Source organism: Siphateles boraxobius, unplaced genomic scaffold (assembly GCF_051911475.1).
Source record: "Siphateles boraxobius isolate OS27281-9 unplaced genomic scaffold, OSU_SipBor_1 13, whole genome shotgun sequence".
Classification (NCBI taxonomy): Eukaryota; Metazoa; Chordata; class Actinopteri; order Cypriniformes; family Leuciscidae; genus Siphateles; species Siphateles boraxobius.
Window position 1 is genome coordinate 14,513,191 of NW_027508733.1, and position 13,275 is coordinate 14,526,465.

Consider the following 13,275-nt stretch of genomic DNA (forward strand, 5'->3'; position numbering starts at 1 on the left):
CAATGTGTACAAAACTAAAGTGGCCTAAATTCACGTTTATTTTTACGTTTCTGTCAGTCTGAGGTGTTGTTGCTATAACGCGTTGCTATGGGTTGCGTCACTTGCGTCAAGTTGTGTGTGTGTCTTGCACGGATTTTTATGGTTAATTTTATATATATATATTTATCTAAAATGAATTTACAATTTTATTAATACTTTCATATGTTTAAAAAGAAGAAGAATGTATTTATGTAAACTCAAATATATTTATGAAATGTCAGATTTTTTTTTTTTTTTAGCCTACGTAATTTTTTGGCGGCACCCCTGACACAGTCAGGGGGCACCCCAGTGTGCCGCGGCACCCACTTTGAGAAAGGCTGGACTAGAGAACTGAAATAATTAAATGTTACATAATATTGTAGTCTCTCGTTTCAAATTAATGAAATATCATTTTTGTTTTGGTTAGGCTATAGCCTAATCAAGTTTTTATAAAATATATTCTATAAGCTATTCTATTGCCTGTGTTAGTTTTTTAGTTTGCCTATTCTAGTTTTTAATATTATTATTAAAAACTATCATTAGCCTATATTATAATTTCAATAAACGGACCCGTTTTACTTTTCGTTGTCGTTAAAAAATAATAGCACTGCTCATGAATAATTAATTTTTATTTATTTATTTTTTTCCCTTTTTTCCACTTAAAAGGTAAACATGAAGTAACACTCGACATGTGGTATTGCTTCGTCACTGGGGTTAAAAATTTGCGATCGCAGCAGTTCCTGACTGCCATAGGCTATAACTCATTACAAAACACTTTCATTTTAATGCGATTAGCTATCTTTTTCTCACCGCGGCTGTACAATACGTGTTGTAGCCTACGGGCGAACTATCCTTAATTACATTTTTGCGAAAACACATTTTTATGCATTTAGCAGACGCTTTTTTTATCCAAAGCGACTTACATTGCATTTTTTTTACCTTGCATTATAACCTACAAAATAGGCTACGGTAGGTTACCACAAGGCTACATGAATCAGGCTAATATAATTTGTTTGTAATGAAAGCTTAAGCGCTTCATTGCATTTAGAAAATGTACATTTTAATTTTCACATTTATTAGTTTAAGAGATTTGACTTATTGTTTTTCTCATTTGCAGGCATGGAGCGCTCGATTCTTGTGATCTTTTTATGGCTTTTATGTGCGTGTGTTATTAACTAATTAATTCGTAAAATGGCCTATTTGAAACTGTTGTAAACTATTAGCGGTTGTCTAAAACGTTCCCATCTCTTTCAGGTGCAGAGTCAGGAGAAATGACAGGAGATTTCTACACTAATTTACCTGTAAACTTTTTAAACTAACTTTACTTTATTTAAAGGCTTCTGTAAAAAATGTCAAAGTGGTTTGGCTTTGATCAGATTTTTTTATTTTAGTTTTTATATTACTGTTTTGTTTTTAATGGGTTTCTTGTGGTTTGCAGCTCCCAACTCCTAAAATTACCAGAAATTATGACGAATGTCCTTCATCGGTGACCAAATGTATGGTGGAGTGTTCAGCTGTGAATGTGAGTCATGTGACTCTCTCCTGGTACAAAGGAAGCAGTTTACAGTCCAACGTCAGTGTGTCTGATTTCAAAAGCAGAATCTTTCTACATCTGGAGGTGGAATATCAGGATAAAAAAACATACAGATGTGTGATCAACAATCCTATCAGCCAACAGACTCAACATCTCAACGTCGCGCAAATCTGTCAGACATGTGAAGGTACGTCAGCACATGAGTTGATGATAGGCAAGGCATGGGGGAAAATATTTTAGCTGTATGAATCTAAAGGTCTTTCAATATTTTAATTTAAACAGCTATTAGAAGATTAATTGAGTCAGAATCTACTGTCAATATGATCAGATGCTGCACCGATTTGTAATGATACTGAGTTGGAAGGGGTCTATTATGCTCATTAACAGGTTCATAATTTATTTATGGGATGTAGAATAGGTTTACATCAGCCCAGACAAATTGCCTGCGTGGCCCACTTGGAAAAAAAAATCTAGCTTGCTTAGTCAGAGTCAGACTCAGTGCAGTGGTTTAAAAATGCTTGTCAATGTCAAAATGTTTGAGCTAGCCAGTCAAGGAGGTTGGGTTTACTGTTCACAAAAGCTAAGCAGCGCACGTTTGCTGTAGCTAATTTACCCATTGTAGTGTTACAAATTTATTAAATGTTTAATTGAGGTTCCAATACAATAGTATATAAACTGAGACAGTTTCGTATACTGAATTCAGCATTTAAGGTTATGATGATGATGATATTTGCTGTGAAACAGTTTTCCAGCAAGAGAGTCCGGCAAATCAGATTGGCTCTCTATCCAGCCTGATATTCCTGTTTCTCTCTATTGTAAGCAGATTACTGAAACTTTGGTAGTCTCACTGTTTGAATAGTTATGCTGATTGGATTGGAATTGGTAACACTCCATGTATAGGGCAGGTTCCTAAACCGGTATACATAATTTACATGCTTTGTTCATCACAATGTTAAGCCCTGCCCCTAAAATGTTTATAAATTGCAAGGGAACTTTTCCCTTAGTTAGACTTGGGTAAGATTTTGGACGAAGCAGACTACAGCAAATAAAGAATCCTGCTTAAAAGATACCTCCAAGTCTCCTGGTCTTCGCTTCTGAGTTTTTCTACACTTAAGAAGAAAAAGTTTACAACACCATGTTCACCCGAAAAAGAAAATTAGCCCATGATTTACTCCCTCTCAAGTCATCCTAGGTATATCTGACATTATACTTTCAGATGAATACAATCAGAGTTATATCAAAAAAATGTCTTGGTTCAAGCTTTATAATGGCAGTGAATGTCTGTTTCTGTTTCGAAGTCCATAAAAGTGCATCCATCCATCATAAAAGTGCTCCACACGGCTCTGGAGGGTTAATAAATGCCTTCTGGAGTGAAGTGATGTGTTTTGTGTAAGAAAAATAATGACATGTTACAAAGTGAAATTCTAGCTTCTGGCCAAACAGCCATACGCAGTATGGCTACTTGCGCCTAAAGCGCAACTTGTAACGTTAGAAGTAGCGTAGTGTAGCGTAAATATCAGCAGTAGTCGCATTCCTCGCCTAAGTTGCGCTTTACATTTAAATGGAATCCGTATGTTTGTTTGTTCTAAGCTAGTTAAATATGGATATTTTTCTTACACAAATGCACCGCTTTGCTTCAGAAGGCCTTTATTAACCCCCTGGAGCTGTGTGGATTACTTTTATCATGGACAGATGCACTTTTATGGACTTTAACAGAAACAGCAATTCACTGCCATTATAAAGCTTGGAAGAGTTTGGTTTCGGTTCGGTGTCGGAATTCGGACATTCATGCTCCGTGTGTCAGTCCTCTAGTTGTGAGCGCACAGGATGAGCTTTCTCTCGTTCTCGTGCGCGCTGTCTTGTCATGTGAGCGCGCGGTTTCGCTCGGACCGTACGTTCTTCTGTCTGCATGTGTTGTTGTGTTCTGTCTTATGTTGTGTAGCACACAGCTTGTGTTTTTCACTAGCTGTGTGCTTTCATGTTGTGATGTTTTGTGTGAACATGTGGCTTATGAGTGTGCTTGTGTTTTATGTCATATTTGGTGTGAACACATGGCTTGTCATGTATTTCTTCTTGTGCAAAGTTCTTTCCTGTCCATTGTCTAACCCCCCCACCTTGTTACCTAATTATTGATTAATTTGCCCCACCTGTCCTCCCTCCTTACATGCTTTGTTTGCACTCCCTATTTATTCGCCCTGTGTTTGCAGTCCTGTGCTGGTTCGTTGTTATATGTACCTTGTGTGTTAGTCAAGTCATCCCCCTCAAGGTAGTTTTGTTTTTATTTTGTTTTTGCTTAATAAAAGCCTTTATTTCTTCTGCGTTTGAGTCCTTGCCTCATATCCTCAACCCCAAACCATGACATATATAGGCTATATATATATATATATATAACACAGAACTGACACCATAGCCTAGCATTTTGTATAAACAAGGACTATAACAGGTAACCATGTGATCGTAAGTAAAGTCATGTGTTCTATTACATTTCAGAAAAGAGTATAATGCTTATAATTTAATTTATTGACAAAATAATATCGTTCCGTTATTGAATATTTTTCAGTATTTCTAAAATTTAGCACAACATTTCAATAACACTGGATCTGTATCAGATGATTCAGCCGGAAATGACAATAATTATTATTTTCTTTTTTTTTACCGAAACAGGTAGTTTCAAAAGAAGGTTGTAAGAATAATGTATGAGAATTTGAAGCTATACGTCACACCGTGTTGCATTCTGGGGTGCTGTCTTAAGAGGATCGCCGCCTGCAACTGATACTGTAGATAATACCTATCCCTGTACCTTTTTGTTTTGTTTTTCCATTTTCTCACACAGCAATTACCCAGTCCATTTATCCATTTATCCAGGATCCATTTATCCTGCGTCACAGGCAAATTAATGCTAAAAGTGAACTAATGCTCACAAAAGCTTAAATGTATACACATATTCACTCAAACATCTTTTAATCACAATAAACCCTGAATAGTAGACATAAAACAATAAACGTGTTTGGAGAGAAAATAAAATGTATTTTCTTTGACCTATAAATTAAAAATGAGCGCAGAGAAAAAAATCCCATAATGCAAGTCCTCTTCAGTATGATACTGTATTACGAATCAAACTGAAAACAGAAAACTGCTGTATATTGATAGACATTCTGTATAAAGATACTGCTTGTTACTGTTTTATGAAAATACAGTATAATACTAGAAATTAAATGTAAAGTTTTACAGTATGAAAACTTACACTGTGTCTAAAACCTGTATATGATTTTTCTATTTTGATTGTGACAGATATAGAACAATCAGTGATGCCAGTGAAGGAGGGAGATGATGTAATTCTACACGCTAATTTAGCCACACAAAAGATGGATCAGTTATTGTGGATTTTTCAAAACACTCCCATTGCTGAATTAACTAATAAAAGTATGAGTTTTTGTAATGATGTGAGATTCAGTGGAAGGCTAATACTCTGCCGTGAAACTGGAGATCTCACAATCACAAACATCACCAAACAACACAGTGGATACTATAAACTACTGATCAACAGTGTACTTTCCAAATGTTGGGGTTTCAATGTTACTGTTTATGGTGAGTAAACCGAATAAATGATTTCAATTCTAGTCTGAATTTAATGTTCCGGTACAATAGGGAGAAATAGACTGAAAAAAAAGAAAGATAATGAATAGACAATATAGAGATAGACAAATAGTCTACCGTCAACCTGATTGATGTACATATCCTTATATTGTGAACACTGATAGGGTGAAATATCCTGATATGGTGAAAACTAATCAAGTTGTATTTTTTTTATTTTATTCAATTTTTGATCCTGTGTCTAAACTTTTATTTCTCCTATCATGTTTTCCAGCTCATCTGCCAGTTCCGGTCATTACCAGAGACTCACAATGTTCTTCATCATCTGAATGTTCATCAGAGTCCAGATGTTCACTGGTGTGTTCAGTGTTCAATGTGAGTCATGTGACTCTCTCCTGGTACAAAGGAATCAGTGTATTGTCCAGCATCAGTGTGTCTGATCTCAGCATCAGTCTCTCTCTACCTCTGGAGGTGGAATATCAGGATAAAAACACATACAGCTGTGGTATCAACAATCCTGTCAGCAACCAGACCACACATCTGGACATCACTCAGCTCTGTCCAGGTTTGCCTGCAGTTGATATTAGTGTGTATTTACTAACCTGATCTGTGTCAATAATTTCCAGGAACACCATTAACAGCTGTTATTTTCTCTTGATCTATTTGGCATCTCTTAAATAGTGTAAGATAGCATGTAGCAGTTAAAAGTTTGGACACTCCTTTCTTTTTATGACTATTTTCCACATTTTAAAACACTTGTTACAAGACTTAAGTAATCAGTATTTATATTTACATGATTCTCAAGCATTTAGGGATAAGGTTTAATAAGTCCGAACTAAATAAAACCTGTTTATCCTAGAGAACAGAACAATGATACTTATTTTTTTTATTCCAAGCCATTAGATAGTAAGAATGAGCCTGCTGAAATTAAATTTTAGATATACAAAGACAGTGCAATCATATTACTTATGAATGGGTGGAAAAACAACCTTCTAAACAAAAGAGCCAATGGCAAATAGTGCAACAGTCTGGAAAATGTCCAGAGCGCAGGACACTTAACGCACACTAAATCCACACTATCTCTAATACCGCTTCGTAGCATACTTTAAGGCTAAGCGTATACTGTCATTTATAATGTTCCCCAAGTTCATAAGTCTAGAAATGTTTCTAGTGCAAGTTAAATTAATTAGATGTTACATATAATTTGGTTGTAAAACGTAAAGTGTTACACATTTGAGTGGTGCAAAGATTATATGTACTTTGTAAAACATTTGAAAGTGAAGCACCACAATCATGCATTGGTGTGTCCCATTAAGCAAACAAAAATCTAAAAACACTTGCTGTCTTCACGTCCACTTGAACACTGTGTGAGTATTGGGACAGGACCTTTGTGCCCATTACAAGACAGCATCTACTGGTCAATAATGGTTAAATGTATTCACGGTCATGTTTATTTGGCTGCAGATGGTGTATTCTTGGTCCCATAAATGCTGCCGTATTTATTATTCTATTTAGTATTTGAAGTCAGTTTGGCCGGATTAATTTAAACTAAGTGCTGTTTTCTTTCTGTTCATTCCAGTTCAGAGCAATGATCAAATTGTGGAGTATGTTGGTGCTGTTGTTGCTGCTGCTGTTCTTGTTGTTCTCATCGGAGCAATTGTGAAATTATATATCTGCAAGCCTAATCAGACAAAACAAGAAGGCAAGTATTAACTACAGCTGGTTTATGAGTCTTCTCTGCAGAAATATCTTTTATATTCACCAGTTTTATTTCCAAATTTTTTTGGGGGGGGGGGTCTTATTTTTGACTTTTGTGATTTTAGTTTTAAGATGTAGCATCATCACATTTCAACAGCATAAAAGATACACAGAAAAAATGTGTAAAATTTTAACTTTAGGGGTACAACAGCTTATCACTGGGGCAGTACCCTTAAAAGGAAATATTTGTACTCCTAAAAGGTGCACATTAGTACCTTAAGAGTACGAAAATGTATGAACCTTTTTGTGGTAAAAAGGTACAAAGATGTCCTTTTAAGGGTACTGCCCAAATTATTCTCTGTGTTTGCAGTCCTGTGCTGGTTCATTGTTATATGTACCTTGTGTGTTCGTCAAGTCAAGTCATCCCATCCCCCTCAGGGTAGTTTTGTTTGTATTTTGTTTTATTTTTGCTTAATAAAACCCTTTATTTCTTCTGCATTTGAGTCCTGAAGCCCAAACCGTGACGTATATAGGCTATATATATATAACACAGAAATGACACCATAGCCTAGCATTTTGTATAAACAAGGACTATAACAGCTAACCATGATTGTAAGTAAGGTCATGTGTTCTATGACATTTCAGAAAAGAGTATAATGCTTATTTTATTTATTGACAAAATAATATCGTTCCGTTATTTAACATTTTGCAGTATTTGTAAAATTGAGCACAATATTTCAATAACACTGGATCTGTATCAGATGATTCAGCCGGAAATTACTTTTTTTTTTTTTTTTACCAAAACAGGTAGTTTCAAAAGAAGGTTGTAAGAATAATGTATGAGAATTTGAAGCTATACGTCACACCGTGTTGCATTCTGGGGTGCTGTCTATAGAGGATCGCCGCCTGCAACTGATACTGTAGATAATACCGATCCCCCTTTTGTTTTGTTTTTCCATTTTCTCACACAGCGTCATCCATTTATCCTGCGTCACAGGCAAACTGATGCTAAAACGAACCAATGCTCACAAAAGCTTAAATGCACACATATTCACTCAAACGTCTTTTAATTATCACAATAAACCCTGAATAGTAGACAAAACAATAAACGTGTTTGGTTTGCAACAGTGACAAGCTATTGTACCCCTAAATTGTTCCCCTTTTTTCTCTGTGTACCATTTAAAAAAAAAAGTACTAGAAAAATGCAGTTTATGCATCGATGCAAATCATTTAATTTTTTTTTATGCAACAGTGGCAGCCGGAGGTGACCCACCTGAGAGGAACCCTGATGAAAATGATGCTTTGATTTCCACACCGGAATATGTCAGTTTAAATAATATGTGCTTTAAATAGTTACAGAGACTTTTCTCCGATGCCATTTCCCCAAGAAAACATCAGGATTTATAAAACAAAATCATTTCACTGCAGTATCTAACAATGAACTAAACAGATGTTGTTGTGCTATATTTCAAATAAAATGGCACCCCCTTGTTGTGGTGAGCTCCATTCTCCAGTGACACTACATTTCCCAGAATCCATCCTGGCTAACACCTGCTCACTCAACTATCACCACACCTGTCTGCAATCAGCCTTATCAGTTCTTGCATAAAAGTCAGCACCAAACAAACATGCTTTGTCTGGTCTTGTCATTCTATGCAGAACACTTACCTGACCACACATAGAGTAACACCTCCCTTAATTTAAGATAATACATCTGAGGGGTTCAACAGAATTCGACTGGGACTGATAATAAAACCACTTCATCAAACAAATACTCTATTTTGTTTTATTCCCAAGTGCACAAAATAAACAACCGAGCAGTCTTTGAGCATAAATGAGAGTCAATAATAAATCAAACTCCTCATGATTGATCAGAGTTAAGATCAGAATAAGCCGATAATGAAGAGATGAGATGATTAAGATCCAAACGGTTATTTGAGAGCGTGGCAATGTGTACTGCACATTGAAAAAAGCAAAATCCAGTAAGCCAAATGAGTGTGAAATGGAGATAACAGCCCTGTTGATCCAGCATCAAACCCACGTTGCTTATGGAAGAACGAGTGGTAAATAGTGCTCAAATAAGGAGAACACATGCAGATGGACCACCAAAGGTATCAAACAACCTCCAACAAATATCCAAAAAGTCCTTTGTTTGAGCGTAAACTTAAACAGTTCTCAAACAGGACTTATGAGAATGTAGGTAGTTATGAGTTCCCTCAACCAAAACAAACTCGCTTACCACTCTGGGCCAGTTGTTCAAAACATTTAATCTGGATCAAAATGATCCGGATTTGGAAATCCCATTTTTTCTTATTCAGGATCAGGTAATCCGTCTAACTTTTATGCCGGGTTTTCAAAGCAACATTGGACTGGATCACCCTGATCCAGATACACAGTTTACAAGATTACCAAATCCGGATTACCAGTGCTCTTAATGGGACAACATATCCTTTAGCTATGTAAAGAACAGGTAGAAGAGCCAACATGGAGTCACTGTAAATGCTTCTTATTTTGAGACAAAACACAAAAATAACAAAAACATCCACTTCCATTCATAAATTTATTTTATGACCCCTCATCTGAGCCACAACAAATAAAAAACAAATATACATTGTGGATATTTTGAAAACGTCTTAAAACATTTTTCTGAATGAGGGACTGACTGGACGTATAGTATGCAATTGTTAGAAATTATTTTTGACAGGCTCATCTCTAATGATTGTTTCTTTGAAATTAATATACGGTGATGAATGACAGAAAAATGGAATTATATTATTTTTGTTTGTTATTGAAATTATTTCATGGGAACAAGATCATTTTTATTTTTACTTTACTTTACTGAATGGCTTTATTGGTAGCCTATGTCTACTTTATCTACTTTATCACTGTTACAACGGTTACACAAGTCAAGTGCAAAATATAAATAAAAGTATATATACACTAAATGATACAAAAGTATTATTTGACCAATTTAAAAGTTTTACTACATTTTCTTCTTGGAATCCAACTTGAAATCCTACCCCCAGTTGGGATCAGGATAATACTGTTTTTTTGGATCAAAGTTATCCAAATCATACTGACAAGTTTTGAACTACACAAACTGAAGGTTTGATCCAGATTAAAATTAGGATTGGATTCCATGATCTAATCTGATTTCAGACTCATTCTTTCCCTTTTGAACAACCCATGTTCAAGATTTGATCCAATCCGATAACCAAAATCCGATCAGTTTACCTTTGAACAACTGGCCCTCTGTGATCGGGCTTATATCCAGTAATCAATTATCTCTAGCGCCCTCAAGCGGCTGCTAGTGGTAACACATGTTGGCCCCAATGCATCATTCTCCAGAAAACAATGAAAAACAATATACAACACCAAGTAACGTTTTATACTGTTACATAACCTGTGGATATTTATCAGTGCGATCCTGTTTTGAACCGTCTAGTCTTCAGTTGTATGGATAGTTACCTGTACAATCCTGTCTCAAACTGTTCAGTCTTTTTCAGTCTTCAAATAAAATAAAAATTTAAGCACAAATCAATTTCAAATATATAGTTGAGATTTAAGAAATTGGTTTTTGTCCAAAAAAATGTAAACATTATATGTTGCTTTTGCAGGAAATGTAACAGATGTAATATATTTGAAAATTTCTGATAAATATGCAGTCATTTTTTTTAAACCAAGTTAGTATTCTATTTTTATTAATAGCATTTAGTGTTAAATAAAAGCTGACTGAGATGTAAATTATTGCTTAAAGAAATGTGAAGCCAGAAAGCAAATCAAAAAACAAAAACATTAAACGGTCATTAGGCTATGGGAAGAGACACACACACACACACACACACACACACACACACACACACACACACACACACACACACACACACACACACACACACACACCTGCACTGATCATAGTCCCACATACACAACAAAACATTAATGATTCTAGCAAAATTGTTAATTAGAAATGAGTGGTCTCGCCTTCCACTCATCCGGTCCTCCATTCACCTCTCATCATCAGTACCAGATAAGAACTGTCACCACATCTATCTGCCAGCAAGCACTGTTTACAAAAACTTGGACTTTACCTGTGTCTGTTATCTTCTGTTCCATGACACTTGTACGGTGTTAAGGACTCAAATCACAACTTGTAATAATTCCAGATGTTTTATGCTAATTAAGGATATCAGGGTGCTGATTGTGCCCTGTTCATATGACTCTTTGGTTGCTTGTTTCACTTGGTATTCAATCAGTTCGCTCCTATTTCACTTCAATCTTTATCTGAGATAATTGGTCAGCTGAAACCTACAAATTGCTGCTGTGATATTATTAAATCAAACAGACTTTAAATGTTATTGGTGAGTTTACTGATGTTAAGTTTTACATCAGGAGTAGTTCCAATGAGTTTTAAACATGCTATTGTACAGCCCCTCTTGAAAAGAACAAATTTGGATCTGTCTGTTTAATCAAATTTATTGTCCCATCTTGAAATTACCATTTTTATATAGAGAGTCTTTAAAAGGGTTGCTTTAAATCAAGTGCAGGTAGATTTTGGTAATTACATGAAAAGGCTGTGGGTATTCGGGGTATGGCTCTTGAATGGTTTAAATCTTATCTCTTTAATAGGAGCTTCTCAGCTAATATTGTACAACTTTACTCCAAATGCTTTAATGATTTGATGAGTTCTGCAAGGTTCTATTCTTGGTCCTACACTGTAAAAATAAAAGGTGCCTGGAGGAACCTTTTGGGGTTCTTCACTTTGCCACACCGGTGGAACCGTCTGTAGATCTTTAAAAAGGGGTGGTTCTCTGAGGAATCACACAGGTTTCCTGAGGAACTCTTATAAGGCACTGTGTGGAACCACTTTGGGTAACCAAATTGTTTTAATTTATTTTTTATTAATTTCATGTTACTATGGTTACCATTAACTTCTATTATAATAAACAAACTGAACCAAATACAAAATTAGAATTGTTTATTACATATTTTAAATCCATTTTAATACATACTTTCATGCACTTGAGAAAAGAAGCTAGTAATAGATTAATATCAATGAATAGAATACACAAATTAGTATAATACATAAGCAACATGAATAGTCAACCACGTATATACAATGGGCTATACAAAAAAGACATCTCAACAAAATGGATGGAAACACATATGTACCCTAATTAAAAATGTGCATCTTCACTTAAGTTCTGTAAAGCTTGTTAAAGGACAAGTTCGGTATTTTACACTTAAAGCCCTGTTTTAAGATCGTTTCTGATGAAATAGAACGGTTAAGATTGAAATTTGGACAAATGCTGCTGTCCCGAGAATTTTCGGTTTCTGTATTAGCCCCCCACTATCAGATGCCAACAACAAACGGTGCTAATATACACTCATTGTGCTGTAATATTCCTGAAAATTATAATCCTTAACTTTGATCTCTATACCGAAATCTCAGATGGTTAGTTATTCAGCTATTTCGAGTCGTAAAATATTGAAGTCTGGGATGCCGTGAGACAGGAGACTGTAATGTACAACTATGGCTTTTGTGACTTGAATCAACAGTGCTCATAAATGGTTGAGTATTCTCACTAGAAACAAGATACAGGAAGTAGAAGTAGAGGCTTTGACCCGGAAACAGTATTCCTTATGTCACAACAAGCAGTAAAATTAGCTGTTGTTCTGTGAATTTTTTACTGGTGAATTCCAGTAATTTCCATAATAATCCACACATTCTGCAATTTCGTTTATGGTCAATTTCACTATGGGACCAAGTTGGTCACTGGGATTCGCTGGATTTGACCAACAGAAAGCTGCTTGAAAGTGACTCCTGTGTCAGCTTTGCTTCATACTTTACCTCGCTACACTGCTGACAATGGTCAATGGACCTTTTTGCCTGTGTCATTTCACGAAATCCAATGTGACCGCACCTTTACTCACTGCAACATAAAATGCAGTCAATAATAAAATCTTCACAAGGGACATCTGAGGTACTTATGAAAAAAAGTGAAAAGGAGCAGCAGCTTAATTTTCCATTTGTTTTTCCTCTTTTCTGGTGGATGGTCCAGGCACTTTCAGGTCTATGGTTCAGGTCTACAGGAGGATTTTTATTCTTGTTCAAACTTGTATTTCAGCTTACCGAGATCCCTGCAAAGTACAAAATAAAGTTAGTGATGTTATTAAAGTGATAGTTTACACAGCTTTGTGCTTCAATCATGAATGATTCTCCAAATCATCAGTCTTGTTGAGGAGAAATGTGCTGATAAAACATGGAAAAAAAGGAGCTACATCTATAACCAACAACATCTTAGCATTGAGCAAAAAAAAAAAAAAAAAAATTACAGAAAATAATTTATAGTCTAATATCTGTTGCTGGTCCTGTGTCTTGGTTGATGTCACTCTGCTCATTTACGTTACTGCTGTTTTCTATTTGTTCA

The 13,275-nt window shown here is 35.5% G+C and overlaps 1 protein-coding gene across 2 annotated transcripts in view; it reads left to right on the forward strand.

The window, feature by feature from the left end:
- The first annotated feature begins 796 nt into the window (after positions 1–796).
- Positions 797–13,275, forward strand: part of LOC143735439 (uncharacterized) — a 136,818-nt gene continuing 124,339 nt past the window's right edge. Inside the window, exons 1-8 of one of the 2 annotated variants that reach the window (XM_077225598.1) lie at positions 797–987; positions 1,136–1,177; positions 1,273–1,319; positions 1,457–1,739; positions 4,844–5,140; positions 5,421–5,711; positions 6,726–6,848; positions 8,097–8,616. In XM_077225598.1, coding sequence (XP_077081713.1) covers positions 1,138–1,177; positions 1,273–1,319; positions 1,457–1,739; positions 4,844–5,140; positions 5,421–5,711; positions 6,726–6,848; positions 8,097–8,197 — 1,182 coding nt within the window. In that variant the 5' untranslated portion in view covers positions 797–987; positions 1,136–1,137 and the 3' untranslated portion in view covers positions 8,198–8,616. Of the gene's footprint in view, positions 988–1,135; positions 1,178–1,272; positions 1,320–1,456; positions 1,740–4,843; positions 5,141–5,420; positions 5,712–6,725; positions 6,849–8,096; positions 8,617–13,275 lie in introns of those variants that run through there. The other variant, XR_013203175.1, reaches the window with a different exon arrangement.